At 32.5% G+C, this 16768-nt stretch overlaps 1 protein-coding gene across 2 annotated transcripts in view; it reads left to right on the plus strand.

The window, feature by feature from the left end:
* The first annotated feature begins 4744 nt into the window (after positions 1 to 4744).
* LOC142339094 (uncharacterized) overlaps positions 4745 to 16768 on the plus strand; it is a 72082-nt gene continuing 60058 nt past the window's right edge. Inside the window, exon 1 of one of the 2 annotated variants that reach the window (XM_075388833.1) lies at positions 4745 to 4894. Coding sequence is in view for 1 of the 2 variants with exons in the window: in XM_075388824.1 (XP_075244939.1) it covers positions 11544 to 11564 (21 nt within the window). In the remaining variant the exon portion in view is untranslated. Of the gene's footprint in view, positions 4895 to 11277; positions 11565 to 16768 lie in introns of those variants that run through there. The other variant, XM_075388824.1, reaches the window with a different exon arrangement.

Consider the following 16768-nt stretch of genomic DNA (forward strand, 5'->3'; position numbering starts at 1 on the left):
TGAAGATACAATACAGCAAAACCACTGATCAATTATTTCATTTATTCATCCACAGCTCCTGAAAAACTGTAATCCGTTTTATTTCCAAATGACAAGTTCACTCAATTTTTTGTTTAGACCTCTACTCTGTCGGCAAAATGGTTACTATCAGAGAAAAGAGAACAACATCTCTACGCAGTCATCTAGTAGAGGTACATCATTTTTGGTTGGTTCAAGTTTTCAACAGCAACCCAGGAAAAACTATCTCATTTTTGACTGCAGAAATTGCAACAAAAATCGCATATTGTCAAAGCCTATACAATGATTTGAATAAGAGGTTACGTGTGCAAGAGCGTTAAACAAGCCTAGGTTATGTAGTTATTGGGCCTATCATACATTTTCTCCAAGAAACCAGGGCACAGGATTGTTTGCTTCGGTTATTGTTAAACTTATCAGGTTCAAACAGATAAGTTGGGTGTATAAGTGTCGACAAAATCTGAAAAAGAATAGAATCAAATTATTGGGAGGAGAACGATCTTTTATCAAAAAACGATTGCCCATTTATACAGCGGAGCTGAAAACCGAGAAAAAAATTATTACTTCAAGAAAGGATTGTAGTTCATCAGTGCTCGTCAAGAAAAGTGAAAACTTAATATTATAATTGTCTGTGATCAGCACGCAAGGCCTAGAAATTACAAATCTATAGCTGCTAAGAAACCAATTAATGGAAGAAAACAAATATTCATTCGTGAAATTTATCTTGAAGGTGACACTGATATAAATTGCAGCAAAAACACCTGACGCTGAGAAAAATCAAGGTTTTTCTGATGTATATTTTTTTCTTTTTGAATTATGTTGGAGTTCTTCTCTTCATTTGATATACACAGCAGATGAACCTTCTTCGTTCATTCAAAAAATTTTTTTCGTTTTTTGCTAAAGGCTTGCGATATTCGCATCGTCCAGAGGAAGAAAAAGCAAACTGATTTGTCCCCTCTGTCAAAAAACTTTTTGTGATGATAATTTACAAATCTATAGTGATCTGTTTAACTGACAATTGGCCCGATAACAATTGCGTCACAGACCGTTTCAAAAAAAATCAGAAATGGTTTACACAGAGCAGGGAAACGTGAAGAGCTGGAGTTGTAATCTATATTAAAAAAATAACATATGGCAAAAATGTCTAGGAACACTTTCTGTCAGCTTTCAACTGTACAGCAACAGTTCAAAAATAAAAGAGTTTGAGTTACAAACTCTTACTCGGAACGAAGTACATCAAGTACTCCATGACTACCTACACAAAGTTGGGCTAAAACTTTTTGATATCCATTTCCTAAGTGATGACCTTATTATCGAACATAACAAGTCAAGCAGGAAATTAATAGCTTTAAAAACCCATTCTTTATACACTTCACTTTTTAATGTTTCGAAAATTTGCAGCACAAGAGATACAAGCATCAGTAAAAGCGTCATCGATGTTGCTTGCTATAGTCATGACCTTCAAACGTCTATCATAACGACTATTATAAGTGACCATTGCACTGTTTTGTTTTCAATTAAACATTAAGCCCACGCTGAAAATCGATACAGAGAAGTTTTTTACTGTGCAAATATGGAAAACTTATATTGATTCGTCAATCATGACAAAAATAGATTTGAAGCCTAATCGCATTTTAGTCAAATTTCTTGGAGAATGTTATTGTAAAACTGACCTAAACGCGGGCTTTATCAATTTTCCCTTGCTCGTGGAAGCAACAATAAATCTAAGTATTCCAACTAAAATTTGCAAACAAGAGTTAGCAGAGCTGGTTTGCTAACAAAGTCAAGAAATCAGCTTCATTTAAAACTATAACCGCCCATATCAAATCTTTTTTGTGACAAAACAAAGTCAGGTTATTTCAAATGCACTTGGAAAAGAAACTGCTTGCAAAACATAGTTTTGAAAAAGAAACGTAGTTTTTATCACGTGAAGTTTGATTCAAATGCTAAGAAATATTAAAAATGTTGTTTAAGGCAGTATGTGGAGTTGAGAGACATCCAAAATCCACCTGAGGCGTTGACAAGAACTCTTCAATGACTTTTTTCTACAGTTGAATCTAAGTTAACACCTTCATGCACAACTTAAATCCAAAAAGTGAGTTCCAATAGAATAAAAAAGAGTAATTAATGTTGTGAAAGAGACAATTGTGTTGAAATTCGTCCAAAGATTGCCTAAAATATTTTCACAATATCAATTCGTTGACAATTTTTGACCTCAAAAATAAGATTTTTCGATTCCTCCTGTACTCACAATAATTTTAATGACTGTGCCATGAAACGTGTGTTACAATAATGTTTGTAAAAACAATAGTTATTCAACTTCGTAATTCGGGAAGATTTTTTGATCCAAACAAGCTTAGGATACTTTCTTAGTTTCAATAAAGTTTGAAAACGTTTTGTCTGCCCAATTAAGCAATTTAAGAGACCTAAAAAAGGTTCTCTCCTGAAAACAGTCGTCTTTAAAAGAAAATTATCCACTTTTAATGCTTTATTCAATACACTGATGGAACAGTTCTTTTGCTCAATCAAAATAACAAAGTAATACACTATCTGAAATGCGTAACTGACGCCATGGGTGGGCTATATTACAAATCCATGAATTTATACTGTAAGAAAACAGTGTAAGTTTATTTTAGTAGAGGTAACAGGAATCATGAAGCAACTATACAGTCAAAGAAAATAAATCAAGAAAGTTTTGAAATTAAACCTTATGAAAAGTAACTTGGAATTTTACATAGCATGTGCAATACTTTATCGAAAACTTCTATCAAATTCCTAAGTATATTTTATCATCTGAAAATACACTCACGTTTTATCAATTTTTGTTTTTACTATGAAATGTATGATCAATCGATAGTTCAATATACTGTGATTTTATAAGGAACCACGTGCAAAACAGAGCTAGAGCCCCTATATTCTAAATTGAAAAATTTGACTGGAATTTTACGTGTCTACGAAAGCACACCTCAATTCATGCTGTGAAAGCAAATAATCAGATTTTAACTAGAACGGAGTAAATTTGAGAAAATTTTAATGCTATTAGTCATAGTCAGAGAAAATTTTAATGCTATTAGAAAAGAGAGCCACCTGGAAGATATCCAATCAAATATAAGGTGTTTTGAACTTCGGAAGTTGTCAGATTTGAGAGGAACAGTAGATCCATTAATCCACCTCTTAACGCAACTGGCTGTAGTTCTATTTCTTTTGGCGTAAGAGTAAGAAAATTTCTCAACATCGCGCTCGAGTAGGACTCAGAAATTGTAAAAAAACCAAAAGAAATAGACAGAAACACACCGAAGGTATGTTTTTGCTAATTATGTTCTATGCTACATTCAAGGCAATACTGATCTACCTTCTTTAGGCTTCCTTGTAAGACTTTTGATGACCTATCGGAACTAAGTGACGTGTTAGTAACATGTCCTTAGATTCTGAAAACCGATATGATTAATTAAATTCATAACATCTTTTTTATACTGATGCACAGATCTTACAAGGTCGTACTTATCTTGATGCTATGTCGCTATATAGCATGGCTAGATATTGGCTCGATAAACGATGTTTCATTGCGTTTGATATCATTGTGAATAAAGTTTTGTTTCACTGGGCGATCATGTCGATGCACTTTCACGTTCGAAATCAATCGAAAAATCAATACCGAAAGAGACAAAATATTTTCACCTTTTTTGATATACAAGAACCGAATATACTACATTTTAAACAAAAGACAGAGTAATGTTTCTTGAGGTTTCAATTCTGAATTGATCAATCAGTCTTCTGTTTTGGTTTTGGGTTGCGACAAAATGACATCAATGCCACATTTGTAATTTATGATGACAAAGAACTGAGTGAATTATTGGAAATGCAGTTTTAAATGCAAGTGTAGCTCATTTTATCGATATCAGAGACTTTCATTCATTTATGTTGGTGGGTGATAACGCTATTGTTCTTCCTTTTAAGGACATAAATCATTTCACGATTTATTGTTTTCTCTACCTTGATCATCAGCTCTGCTCTTCTTCAGTTGCAAACAGTTTGAATTTCGTATTATTAATAATAGGCTAAAAAGCGTTATTGAAATAAATACATTATTGAGTTTTGCCCTATTTAGAGTTTGGAGTCAAGTCTCTTCCTTCTGCTGGTTATCTATCGGCTGTTTTGTCTGTTATTTTAACTTTTTACTCTCCTTTCGTGAAAATGTTGGTTTTGCTATTTGAGCTGATGTTCTAATCGGAATTTGCAAGTTTGAATGACGTAGATAACACTAATATTAACATTAACGCCGTGCATATTATAAAACAATAATATATGCATATTATTGTTTTATAATATGCATATATTATAAAACAATAATAAACTTCTTTTTCTAATGTGAAAGGAAATGTGTACACAAATGTTTCGTGAGCAATTAATGCGCTTTTTGCTTAATATTTTGCGTTTTATTAGAACCTCACAATTTTTAAACTTTCCTTTACTTAATCCCAACAGATCGTTGTTTGGCGAACTTTCTTAAACTTGTGCTATTTTATAATATATGCATGCTCTTTTCAACTGTGACATGGTATGAAATCTTGCTTGAGTAGCCATGTGCAATCCTAACCCATAGTTTTGAACCATCTGCAACCTCGGCCACTAAAAACCAATTAGAGAGAAAGAATTCTCAAATTCTAAGTTGTGCCTCGAAAATTCCTCCCAGTGTTTAAAATACATGGTTGGGTAAGTTTTAGCTTGTAACATGTGTTCGAAGGATGCCAGTACCATATGAGTCATTTTTCACTTGATCAAACCTGAGTTTGCTCTGATTTTGTTCCGAAGAATAGACGATACAGAACTCTAAATTGACTAGACGTTAACTAACTGTTCGCTAAATTTGGCTAATCAGGTAAGAATTCCTTAAATTCTGATAATCTTCTGGCATTCTATTTTTATGCACTTTGTGGTCTTCAACGCCGGTACTGTTTTCTAAAGTGGCCCATTAAGAGTTTTGACCAAAATATTCTTTATGCGCACTGCAGCAATAATTTTCCTGCACCACTAATTTGTGCTTCAAAATACCTTTGGTAATAACTTAAAAAAATTTTTCGCACTTTTCTATACAATTAGCTATAGCTTCGTATTGGCGAAAACTAATCTGCTGGTAATTTCTGATGAGAACATTTCAATGGCATTTCAACTTCTAATAAATTTGAAAGTTTTCAAAAGCAAAGACCAAATTATTTTGAACTTTTACTGACATATTTTAAGAGTTCATAATCAACTGGCTTTTGCTTTGACTTTGGCTGTTCTTGTTGTTAGCTGTAAATTAGTTTTGGCTGTGAATTAGTTCAGAGAAATTGGCTGGATCAGAGTTCCAACTATAACGTGCCTATAAATATTTAGAAGAGTTTAAATAGTGAATCAGTGCATCAGTTTGCATCGCGTTGAATATCAGTTTTTTTCGCATTTTCGGAAGCGTTCGCAAAATATTTTTGCATTCATTTTTAGCATTCATTCTGTTTAACAGTTCAATTGGGTGTCGTTTATTGCAGGCACCGGCCGACCTCCCAGAGCATTGCAGTACTGAACTATTGTATATCCAGAAACTGTATATAGACTGTTTTATACTTGTCCATATTCCATTCATGTCATAATTCACATTGATCAGTGTCTTTTTCAGAATACAATTGTTCTTCTGATTTCATCTTGATTTTTATCTGTTCACAACTATTATCATACAATTATCATTATTTATCTAATTAACATTATTGAATAACTCTTGTCAACATCAAACCATTCTGTTTTTAACCTGTTTCATCTCTGATTGTCAGCCTAAAATACACTGCTTTTAACCTGTTTGAGCGCTGTTTCACATACTACATCACACCACTACAATACCCACAACATACTACATCGCACAACAAGCATTTTTACATCATATGAGAGCACTAATGGTAATTGAAATGACTATGCAGAAGAATAAATATACATCTATTAGAGAATGGGCGAGACTTTGCAAAAAAAAGTGCGAGTATATTTGAATATCGACAACTTGTTTATGGCGAAATTATATCAAGTCATGTAACACAAAATTCCAAAGTGTACATTAATGTTATCATCATTACTCGTCAAACTAATTTCAGCTCAATCATCGCAGAAACTATCGCTAGAGATCAAAAAATTTAACAATAACAAACATTCGAAAGAGATCAAGTTCATTTGGGCCCCTAGTTGGCTCAATAGTGACTATAGAACAAATAATGAAACAAATCAACTTTCGAAAAAGATTAAATTCATAAACAATTTTTAAAGTCAACTACAGTTTTCACACTTCACTTAGAATTGACGAGTGATATTTGAAGGCCGCAAGTTGGGATTCATTCTTTCCATTCTGGCTGCTGGCTCGGAGATAACAAATTTTCCTTTTTCCGAAGAGATTCCAATGTACGTTTCATCATTAAAGTGTACATTATCTCTGAGGCACCCAGTTCGTTTTGAGCGATAATGAGGACCACTTTTTTGCTTCAGCCTTTTGAAATAGTTAGAATAGTTACATTAATTTCACCTTATTTTGCCTGCAACCTTCATTATACAGTATACAATTTTGAGGGTATAGGGTTACCACGAAATTTCAAAGGAGAACTTGAGAGAGGAAAATGAAAAAAAAATTGCGCCTCAAACATAAAACAATATTTTCGTTCTCACACATTAAAAAAAGAATTACAGCTCATTTAACCCTTAATTAATCATTTCCTTTATAAAAAATGACAACTATGGTATCTTATGGTTATTGAGCGACCACTTGAACTTATTTGTCATCGTACAATTGTCTTTAAGGACACAAAAAGAGCACAGACTATCCAATACCTCAGTAAATTAGATGCAATTTTTTGAAGGAGTTTAGAAACAAAATACGCTAGTTTTCTAGAGTAGCCTATTTGGCTGCTAAGCTACTCAACATTAATATTGTGCGGACGGAACAAGCAGTAATGTTCGAAGATCAAAAATTTTTGCAAGCACTTTTTTTCGCTTAACCTTCAAGCTATCTACCGTACAATCTGCAAACATTGGATATACATACATGACAAAATGTTTAGATTGTAATGTGCTTAGAGTTATGGATTTCAAAACACTATAAGTTACACAATATCGAAAGATGCCGAAAAAATTTATGGAAATTAAGGAAATGAGAAATTTATTACAAAAAACGAGAAAAAGTAGCAATATAAACAAACTTTGTTCTAGGTTTCTCTGGTCTCAGTTTCGGTGATTGTTTACCTTAAAAAAATCGTTGCAAAAAAATCAAAACCCCAGAACCTCAAGAATTATTTTTTCGACCCACTTAAGGTGGGGAGGCACTATATTCTCATCTGGTTTTTGTTCAGTCAATATTCTAATAATTGCCGATTGATACTTGTATCCTACCGAGCATTAAGCGGTATCATAAGAAAGCTTGCCAAGCGTACAATATCAAATCAATCAGAGATTTTTGTCTGCCTTTGCATTACGGAGGTTTAAGGTTTTGTGAAAGTTAGGCTCACGTCCGTAGTTTTGATCAAAATTTCAGCAAATTTTTAATTTGCTTAAAAATATCAATTTTTATTGCTAAAACTCTTATGATAAAACTCTTAGTAGTTTCTTTCGTTTCAAGTTAAGAGATTAAAGTGAATTGATCAAAGTTTTAAGCTCAAAGTTATTAAAACTTTCGCATATTTTTCATTAAATGTGAAACCATAAGTGCTTCTTTAGCCCTCTATGTCCATATTTACCCGTAATGCAGACCTCAGAAGTTGCTTAGATTTTTTACAATGATTGGGAACATTTTTATCTCTTGTTCCTATGAACATTTTCTGGAACTAACAATTTGTTGGCCTTCCGGCAATATGTATCGATTTCTATGAAAAAAAGCCTGATTTATTTTTTGATATATTACGAAATTTTATATATAGCAATTATTTAGAACAATGACCGTTTTTTATCAGCCCACTTGGGATTGCAAGGTCCGTTTTTGGTCAGTTTTGCTACAAAAAATTGGTGGACTGTCTTTTGACCTTGTCCGTATATTAAATTTTTACATCTTTCTTCGTCTCAAGTACAGACTGCGTTTTGAATTGGCGAGTTTAATTTAATGAGAGCTCTTATCTGTGTTAGTATGAGGCAAATAGAATTCAAAAAATAGTCGGAGTCTAACGGTGTGGTTTATTTAAAGTTTTTTGCTTTTTTATGTCTCATTGAAAATTATTAAAAAGTCTTATTTAGAGGCAAATGAAGGTTAATGCATATATAAAAAAGTGTCAGCAAAAAATTTTATGATTCTTTTCGCTGAAAACTGTGTTTGCGTAAAAATAATCGTGCAATTTTTGAAATCTGACTGTATTGGTTGTTATTTTGGTAGTCTTATGTCCTAGCCTCAGTAAAGACATATTTGTCAGGCAATAACATGTTGATGAGTTTTGTTTTGTTTTAGTTGAAAGCATGTGGTTGTTTTTTTATGATTTTTAAAATAGAAATAAAAAATTTTGTTCTTCTAAGATTAGCATTATTGTATCTTTTCTGTCTTCTTGTAGCGTTGTCTCACGAAACCGGGAGGTAAGATTTTCTTTCAAATGAGTTAGAAAGTACTCTTCATTTTTTTCTTTCATTAAAAAATTGGGATTTTAGGCATTCAAACCAAACTTGAGTTTTTTAAATTTTGTTAGAACATTTTCCTATTTTTGAGGTTGTTTTGCCGTGTTGTTCTACTATCACATTACCGAAAAGTCGGAACTTGGATTATTGGCACTGAAAGAGCGCGCAATTGGTTATTTTCAATGTTTTTAAGGAATAGATTTTGATTATAAAGCCTTCGTCATCGTTTTCTCACAATAATTTGCTTTTTCATTTTTACCTTTAGTAGTTCATTTCGTTTTTGTAAGACATTCTGGAAAATCAATGGTCTGAATCATTTCCCATGGATGTTTAAAAGAAATTTCTGAATGATTTCAGTCGATAGTTAAGGGTTTTCGTGTTTTGCAACTAATTGTTTTCGAATAATTTTAACGTATTTATCAATTTTGCCTTTTTTGTTTTTGGTTAAATGTTTAGTATTGTAAATTGCAAATAAAAAAAAAACTCATTTGATTCTATTTTGAAATTGTTATAGGGCTTTTTAAAAAAATAGTAAATAGATATTGAGTTTTAGTCGTAATTCAGGCTTGTTGTTTTCATTTGATTTTGTTTTCTGTCTTGTGACATCGTCTCTGTAATAGCATGTACCATCGGCCCATTTATTGATGCATTTTTTTCTAATGACTCGAGTTTAAAGTGATTTTTTAAATAGTTGCATCAAAAGTTTTTGAACAATTTACGAGTTTACAAAAATTTTTATATCGCTTCCTCATATGGTACACAGTTAATTCAAAAATATAGTTGAGCCGGCGGGCTGAGAACATTAATTGTCAACGCACATTACAGAATCACCTTGTATTTTTTGAATATAACAATTCAAAGAATTTGAATTGTATTGGGGCGCTCGCTGTCTTTTTTAAGATCTGTTCACACATTTTTGAAGTCAAATTAGAGTGGTGATTTTGGAAAAGGCCGAAACAGGAAAAGGAATGAAAAAGCGAGTGATTTTGCGGCGTAAAATTTTTTTCCTCCAATTTTAAAATAGAGTGAGAAAACGGTGTTTTAACATAAATTCGTTTTCTCGGAATTCATTTTTTTGTTCGCATGCGGCAATTTCACATTGATTTTTACTGTTGTTTTTTTTTCGATTTTTTGAATCGGATTTTTTTTCATGCTATTGGTTAGTGTTCTTGCTAGTGTTTTTTGCTCACATGCGGCATTTTGACATTGATTTTCTGGTTTTCTTATGTTATGATTTTTTTTAGAAATGGTTTTCCCAATTTACTCATAGTCCGTTCTATGTCTAATTTTCTGTTAAGTCAATGAAGATTCTTTGAATTGTACGTCAGGACTTGTCCTGCAACGATTTATTTAGTGTTGTTTACTGACATCCCATCAGCCAAATATTAACCTCCTGAGAGCTTCCTGAGAAGCAAGTTTCAGCTTCCTGAGATGAAGTGTAGAAAAAAATTTAGAAAAATATTTTAAATGCATGCAAGAAAATGGAGCCCATTTTTGAGCCCATTAAATAAAAATTGACAATTAGTCATCATAAACGTGAACTTTGAACTGTCTTAAGCCGTCTATTGTTTCCGCTTTCCCTGTCCCAAATTTTGTCTTTGTGGATAGCTATAGGACAAAACCAAAGCGACCTAATATGTTGTAAAGATATTGGAGAAACTTTAATTTGGAAACCCGTTTATATATTCATAAACAATTTATCATTAAATTGTTTCAGAGACTTTATAAAATCCTCCCCTGTAAACCTTTCACTTGAACCAATTTTTTAATATAAAACATATAAAAGGATTAATCTTCAACAATTTTATTTTTGTACATTTTGTGTCGGTTTTTGGATCATTAAATTGAACGTTTTCGGCAGTTTTCAATTATCATGAAAGTAGATGAAAGGCTGACTTAGTGCAGCAATTATTATAATTATATAAACCAGTTGGTTTAAAATTTTTTCTATGCCACTTGTTACCAACGAATTTATCTCAAACTTTAAAAAGTTTGAGATAAAAAGTTTTGAGATTATTTGAGCCATTTTTATTTCCCATTTTAAAACGAAAAGTACAAAAATATCTCCAAATTTGATTAGTAGATTCTAATTTGGGTCCGACTTTCAGTTCTTTTAATTGACGGAACTGTTCGCACTAACGAGGCTACGCTATTTTTGGAAGAGCAACATTTTCTTAAAATTTGTTTTTCCTCTTAATAATGACCTTATTCGAAATTAGTCTAAGTGTTGAACTGCTGCATTTGATTACATCAACAGGAGTTCTCACGAGTTCAAGTCATTTGTGATAAGTTCCAGCCCTTCGACATATGGTGAAAGCTGGAGACAAAAACTGATACATCTTTGTAACCGTATTTGATTTGATTCTGATTTGAAACCAACCATTGATCATCGGTTCAAAGCGACTCGCAATTCTACTTATAACTTCAGATTCTTTTGCGTACATTGACTTAAGAAGAAACCGGAAACAAAATTCAAGATAGTACATCAAATAATTCGACGCGCATAAATTTCTTCAACTATTTAGTCCAGTTTACCCAAACATCCAAGAAATTTGAGCATAACTTTCAGGACAATAGCCTTATCTTCAAATTTAACTAAGGACTATAATAAAAGGAAACAAATAATTGTGGCTAATTTGTAATACTAATATTTGACTCATTAAGGGTCCAAAAAGTAGTTTGATGCTCTGTTTATTAAGAAGTGTGGGTTGTAATAAGAAGCCGATCAAACCACTTCACTTTCCTTTCTGATCTGAAATCATTATCTCAAATTCAGAACCTCGCATCAAATTAGTCTTGGTTAAATTGGTCCATTTTGACACTGAATCTAGTTTGAAATTGTGTCTTTTTATCGAATAAGTTGCAGCATTGTTGTGATAAAATTTATCTTCATATATTTCGGAGTCGCTCTGTTCGTTTCTCGCAAAATGGGGTGCGGATCTCTGCAGGTGTGTATTTTTTGATTTCTTTCGATTAAAATTAAATATAAAGGACCGAAGAGCGTTGTCTCGGCCAAATTACAAGTGTCAGTACAAAAAACGGTTTATTATAAATTCAATATTCACCTTAAAGTAGAATATAAATTAATGTCTTCTGTTTATGCCTAGCAGGATTTAAACATAAGACATTACATAGATCATGTGATTTAATTGCAACATGTTATACAATATTATCATTGTTCGGGCATTTTGTAATTGACATCTTTTTCGCCGTTATTTTTGCATTTTCGGGTTATACTCTTGTAGAGTTTCAAAAATGGTAAAAGATGGTCGCAGAAGAATCAGTAAAGATGCCAAAAGAATTTTTTTTTAAACTGGAGAAGCAAAATCTATAAAGCCAATCATTGTATGGCTTTCCAGATTTTGCTTCACCAGTTAAGAAGGAGATGATTACATAGCAGGAATCTAATCTAGTAGAATCGGACAGAATCGCTGTGCCAACAGTTTATTTTTTTAAATTTTGGCATGTTTTCTAATCCTTCTTGAACCATCTTCAAAAAACTCTACAAGCATAACGAACTCAAAAGGCAAAACTAACAGTGAAAAGGGTGTCAAGTACAATATGCCCGAAAAATGATATTATTATTACTTCATATAAAAGTGGGCAAATTTGAAGGTACACAAAGGCCCAAAAAGAAGCATAGTCCACAATAACAGCGGAAAACACAAGCATAATGTTGAGTTGAACAGTAAAGAACAACAACATTTTGCCAAAAAAAATAAGTTAATTTAATCACAAACAGAGAGTGGCAGTCAAAAGTTCAAAAAAACTAAAATAAGATATTAAAACGAATTTCTTCTTTTCAAACAAAAAGTTTTAATTTCCCTAAACTATAGCAATTTTGAAAATCAAAATTAACAATCAAATGTTCTAAAAATCAAAATTGACTTATTGGATCAATTCTGTTTTGCACCCCCGTGCTTTTTAGAAACCTGATTTAGAATTTACGTGTTGATATAGAGCATGATACTATGAGAAAAAAGGCTCGGTAATGTGCTTTTGCAGATAACGTTCCCAACCCGCTGATCCACATTTTTGACTTAATGTCTTCCCAATGAGGAAGAGATAAGAAGAACCTTCAAAAAATAACGTTTTTTCTCAGACAAAGAATTGGTTTATGAATAAAAATAGCTTTTAACTTTAAGAGAGAGGTTGACATCTGCTATTAACGAGGCTACGAGACAAGACAAAGATCATAATCAAAAAACAAAAACAGACATTAATTCTTCCAACCTCACTTTAGCGGGGGAGGAAATATATGCCCAACTGGTTGTTTTTGTTCAGTCAATTTTCGCCAACCGATATAATCATTGTACAGAGTTTTGTGGCGTTTCAGATTTTGTCAACTTCCGGTGTTTTATTGACATTTTTCATAATCAAGCTTAATTTTGGACCAGTTGTTGCTAAAAACATTATAATACTTTAAACGATAGTGTCATTGGTTTTACGTTTAAAAATAAAAGTGAAATGCTGAATTCTTGAAACTAACTCTTTCGGCTATATCTTTGCTAAAATTGGGAAAAGTCATCATTTAAAAAGAATGGTATCAAATAAGCTCATTTAGCCCACTTTGTCCGATTGTTATTTGCCCTGAAGACATTATTTTGCCCTGAAGACATAAAAACTGCTAGAACAGCTTTTTCTTCCTCAGATAAGGGCTATTTTTGCCATGGAATCTTAAAAAGTTAACTGGAACAATCATTTCATCGCTAATTTCAGTTGATAATTGTAAAAAAAATCTTCATTTATCTTCGGTGTAAAAAAATTTTGTTTGCAACAAAAAACTATTCGGCAATTATATAGAAACAATTGTGATTTTAACAGTCGAGCGTTTTGGTCTCATTGTTGATTTTGCAATGAAAAATGATTTTTTGAAAGTTTCCTTCATCTTTCTCATTTGGTAGACAATTAACTCAAAACAAATTCGAGGGGTTGGAACCTATCTCAATGTTTCTTTAAAAAACGTTTTGAGTCAAAATCAAAGCAGCATCGATTATTACCAAATTTAAAAAAAACTGAAAAACGTTTCACTAAGAGAATATAGGACAAGTTCATAATGAGACTAGGAGGCAATTAAACAAAAAAAGACCAAAAAGTCGGGGCACGCTTTCTAAAAACAAATAATTTTAAAGTTGCAAACCATTAGCTATCAACTAAAACCACTCAAAAGACTCATTTTAATCTCCATATGAAGCTATTGAGACCTTTACCAAAAATATTGGGTTCTTTACCCAGAATATGTTGTAGGACTTAAAAAAAGCCAACAAACACTAAACACTCAAAATTTCAAGTAAAAGTTGTCAAAAGTCAGTGTCGAAGCCATTAAAAAAATTAATCCGCTTATAACTATACAAAAATTGAAAATGCAAAATTGGACAGGTGTTCAGTTCAATGAAACGTATATTTATTGTGTTAAGGTGACAAGAGACCAAATATTAAACTCAAATTTGTGCAAATATTTATTTACAAAATTTTTATGAAATACTATAGAATCAAATCCAGAAATCATTAGTTTAAACAAAAAACCCCTTTGTAGATTAAACTTTGCTCCAGCAGAAAAGCGATCTAATTTGATCTAACACTGATCTACAGGTCAACGGAGAGGAAGTTTAAAAAAGTAAACTACTAACTTTGCAAATTTGAAAAAGTAACTACTAACTTATAAAACAAATATATTCCAAAAGTTATGAAAACCATTGGCTATCAACCGAAATATTCAAATAGGCTCATGTGTTATCAATTGGCACTAATTGAGCGAGACCACTATGAGACCAGAAAATAGCCAAATAAGTATAAGACCCAAAACTCGAGATGTCAAAAATAATTTTACCCAAGCACAGTGTTGAAGCCAGGCTATAAAAACAATGACTTTTTAATTGAAATTGTAATATATGTTTATTGGTCCTCATTTGCATGTAAATGCGACCAGTCAAATTTTCAGCCTTGATTTAAAATAATTCCGTTCTGTGTTTTAGTTAAGCAAAACACAAAAAAAACTTTATCTTCGAAGATGAAAAATCAAATCCTAATATTTTTTTAGTATAAAAATCCACGATTACACCAAAATGAGCCTTTATTTTGCTGATTGTCCATTATAACAAGAAATTGTTCCACCTGTTGTTTAAGTAAATAGTTTGCCAAAAAACACCATATCAAAAATATTGATGAATTGTGGCTAACTATCGAGTTAAATTATCCAAAAAGCGGCAAAATGAGGAGTCATAGAAATGAACCTCATGTGGACACTCTTAAGAAGTTGAATCAAAACTCTTTGAAGTTTCAGAACATTTTTGTTAGCCTTTTCTAATTATTTGCCTGCGGAGAATTTAAATAAAATCTGCAAAAGACGCCTAATAATGGTCAAATGTTCACAAAAACTTCTATAACCCCGCGAAAATTCGTTTTAGTATTACATTCTACACTGCAAGGGTGCTGTAATGATATCGCTAACATTTCTCTACGATTAATATATCGATCGGCCAAAATAGACGGAAAAAAGAAAAACCAGTTAAGGATATAGTTCCTCCCCAAGTAAGGTTGGTCGGAACAAAAAATAGGCATCAGATGCACCCGAGAGGTGAAAAAGTTATACGCCTACTGAGCTGGGAGGTTTGAGGGCTGCGAATTTTTAAAAATCAGATTTCTTCACTCAGCATGAATTTCGGGAGCAATAAAGCTTTGATTACGAATTTAAAATATAGCCATTTTGGTGGCCAAGTAGATGGAAAAATTCCTGGTGTCTCACTTTACAGTAAAGCTGTTTAGAAACAGGAAACTTCTAGACGCCAGGCTTGTTATGTTTGTCTATGTCTCTCAGTTTAGTCGACGTTGATGTCGGCTTTGAAACTTACTGAAATCGAAATCGAAATCAGTGTAGAATGTGGAGATATTTCAGAATTTTTTCTGAAATAGTTAAATTTGGAATAAATCGAGATAGTCTCGGATAAGACTTTACTTAATAGATACCAAAGCTTTGTTGTGCCAGTGTTTATGTCCAAGCTAAAAAAATGATTAAAAAGGATTGATTTGAGAAGAGTAACGATTGGCAACAATTCGCGTTCCAATTGGCAACAAAAACTCAGTAATCAAAAGAACTTTCGGGTTTTTACGAAAGGAAGCAAACCAAACACTAGTTTGTTGAAAATGTTGGGTTTGATTTCTTTTCATTTGCGACAACATGTAACTTTAACCACGTGTTCACCTCAATTGGAATTTTTCAGAGGAAGAACTGACTGTTTCTAAAAAGGTTAAAAAATTTTGTCCACGAAGTCTTTTTTGTCTGTGGAGGTATAAAAAATTGGCAATGTTTTCTTATCAAGATAGGCAGTTCCTGTATGCTCATTCCTGTAATGATATTCAATTATAGATCTTAGTGAGGAGAAAAATTGACAATATTTTGTATTTGATTATGGTTTTGGCGCCTCAACCAATAGGGTCGAGCTTCTTCACAGAAAGCTATTTCTGGTCTGCTCTTTTTTGCTGTTGAGATTATCAAAAAAGAAAGAAGCTTGAAAGCAGAAGTTTGTTTCAACATTGTCAACAATTTTTTGTCACTCAGAAGATATATAAGGTTCTTAATTGTTTTGTGTTTGATTCCAAACGTCCAGGCAGTTTACTACCCTAATTGAGAAGACCGAACAAAAACGACGCAAGAAATGTTCGGTATGTTCGGTTTTCTACGTAAGAAATGGTCAGCATGTTTGGTTTGTTCGGTATTATCGGTTTCAATTGAAAGAAATTGTCGGTATGTTCGGTCTAGAAAGTAAGAAAGCTTTGGTATGTTCGGTTTTGCGAGATTCGGTATGTTCGGTTCGGAATGTAAGAAAGATTCCGTATATTCGGTATTTAAACATAAGAAATCGTCGGTATGTTCGGTTTTGGACGCTAGAAATTCTCGGATTTTTCCGTTGGGAGAATTGATATTTCTGTTTATAATGTAGTCAAACGTTACGATAGCGTTCTTTTTGCAGGAATTTCAAACGTACGTCTCAAAGAAAAATTCTGGAAAAGTGTGCAAAACTCCTGAAAATTTTTCTTTAGCTCGTTGGCCAAACTAGTTATGCAAACATAAAGTTCTTGATTATTTTTGAATTTTAGAATGTAACATACTTGTTGAAAATTGATGACTAAAATTTTGATGAAAATTGTTAAA

The sequence above is a fragment of the Convolutriloba macropyga genome, chromosome 1, assembly GCF_964194025.1.
Source record: "Convolutriloba macropyga chromosome 1, txConMacr16.3, whole genome shotgun sequence".
NCBI lineage: Eukaryota > Metazoa > Xenacoelomorpha > Acoela > Convolutidae > Convolutriloba > Convolutriloba macropyga.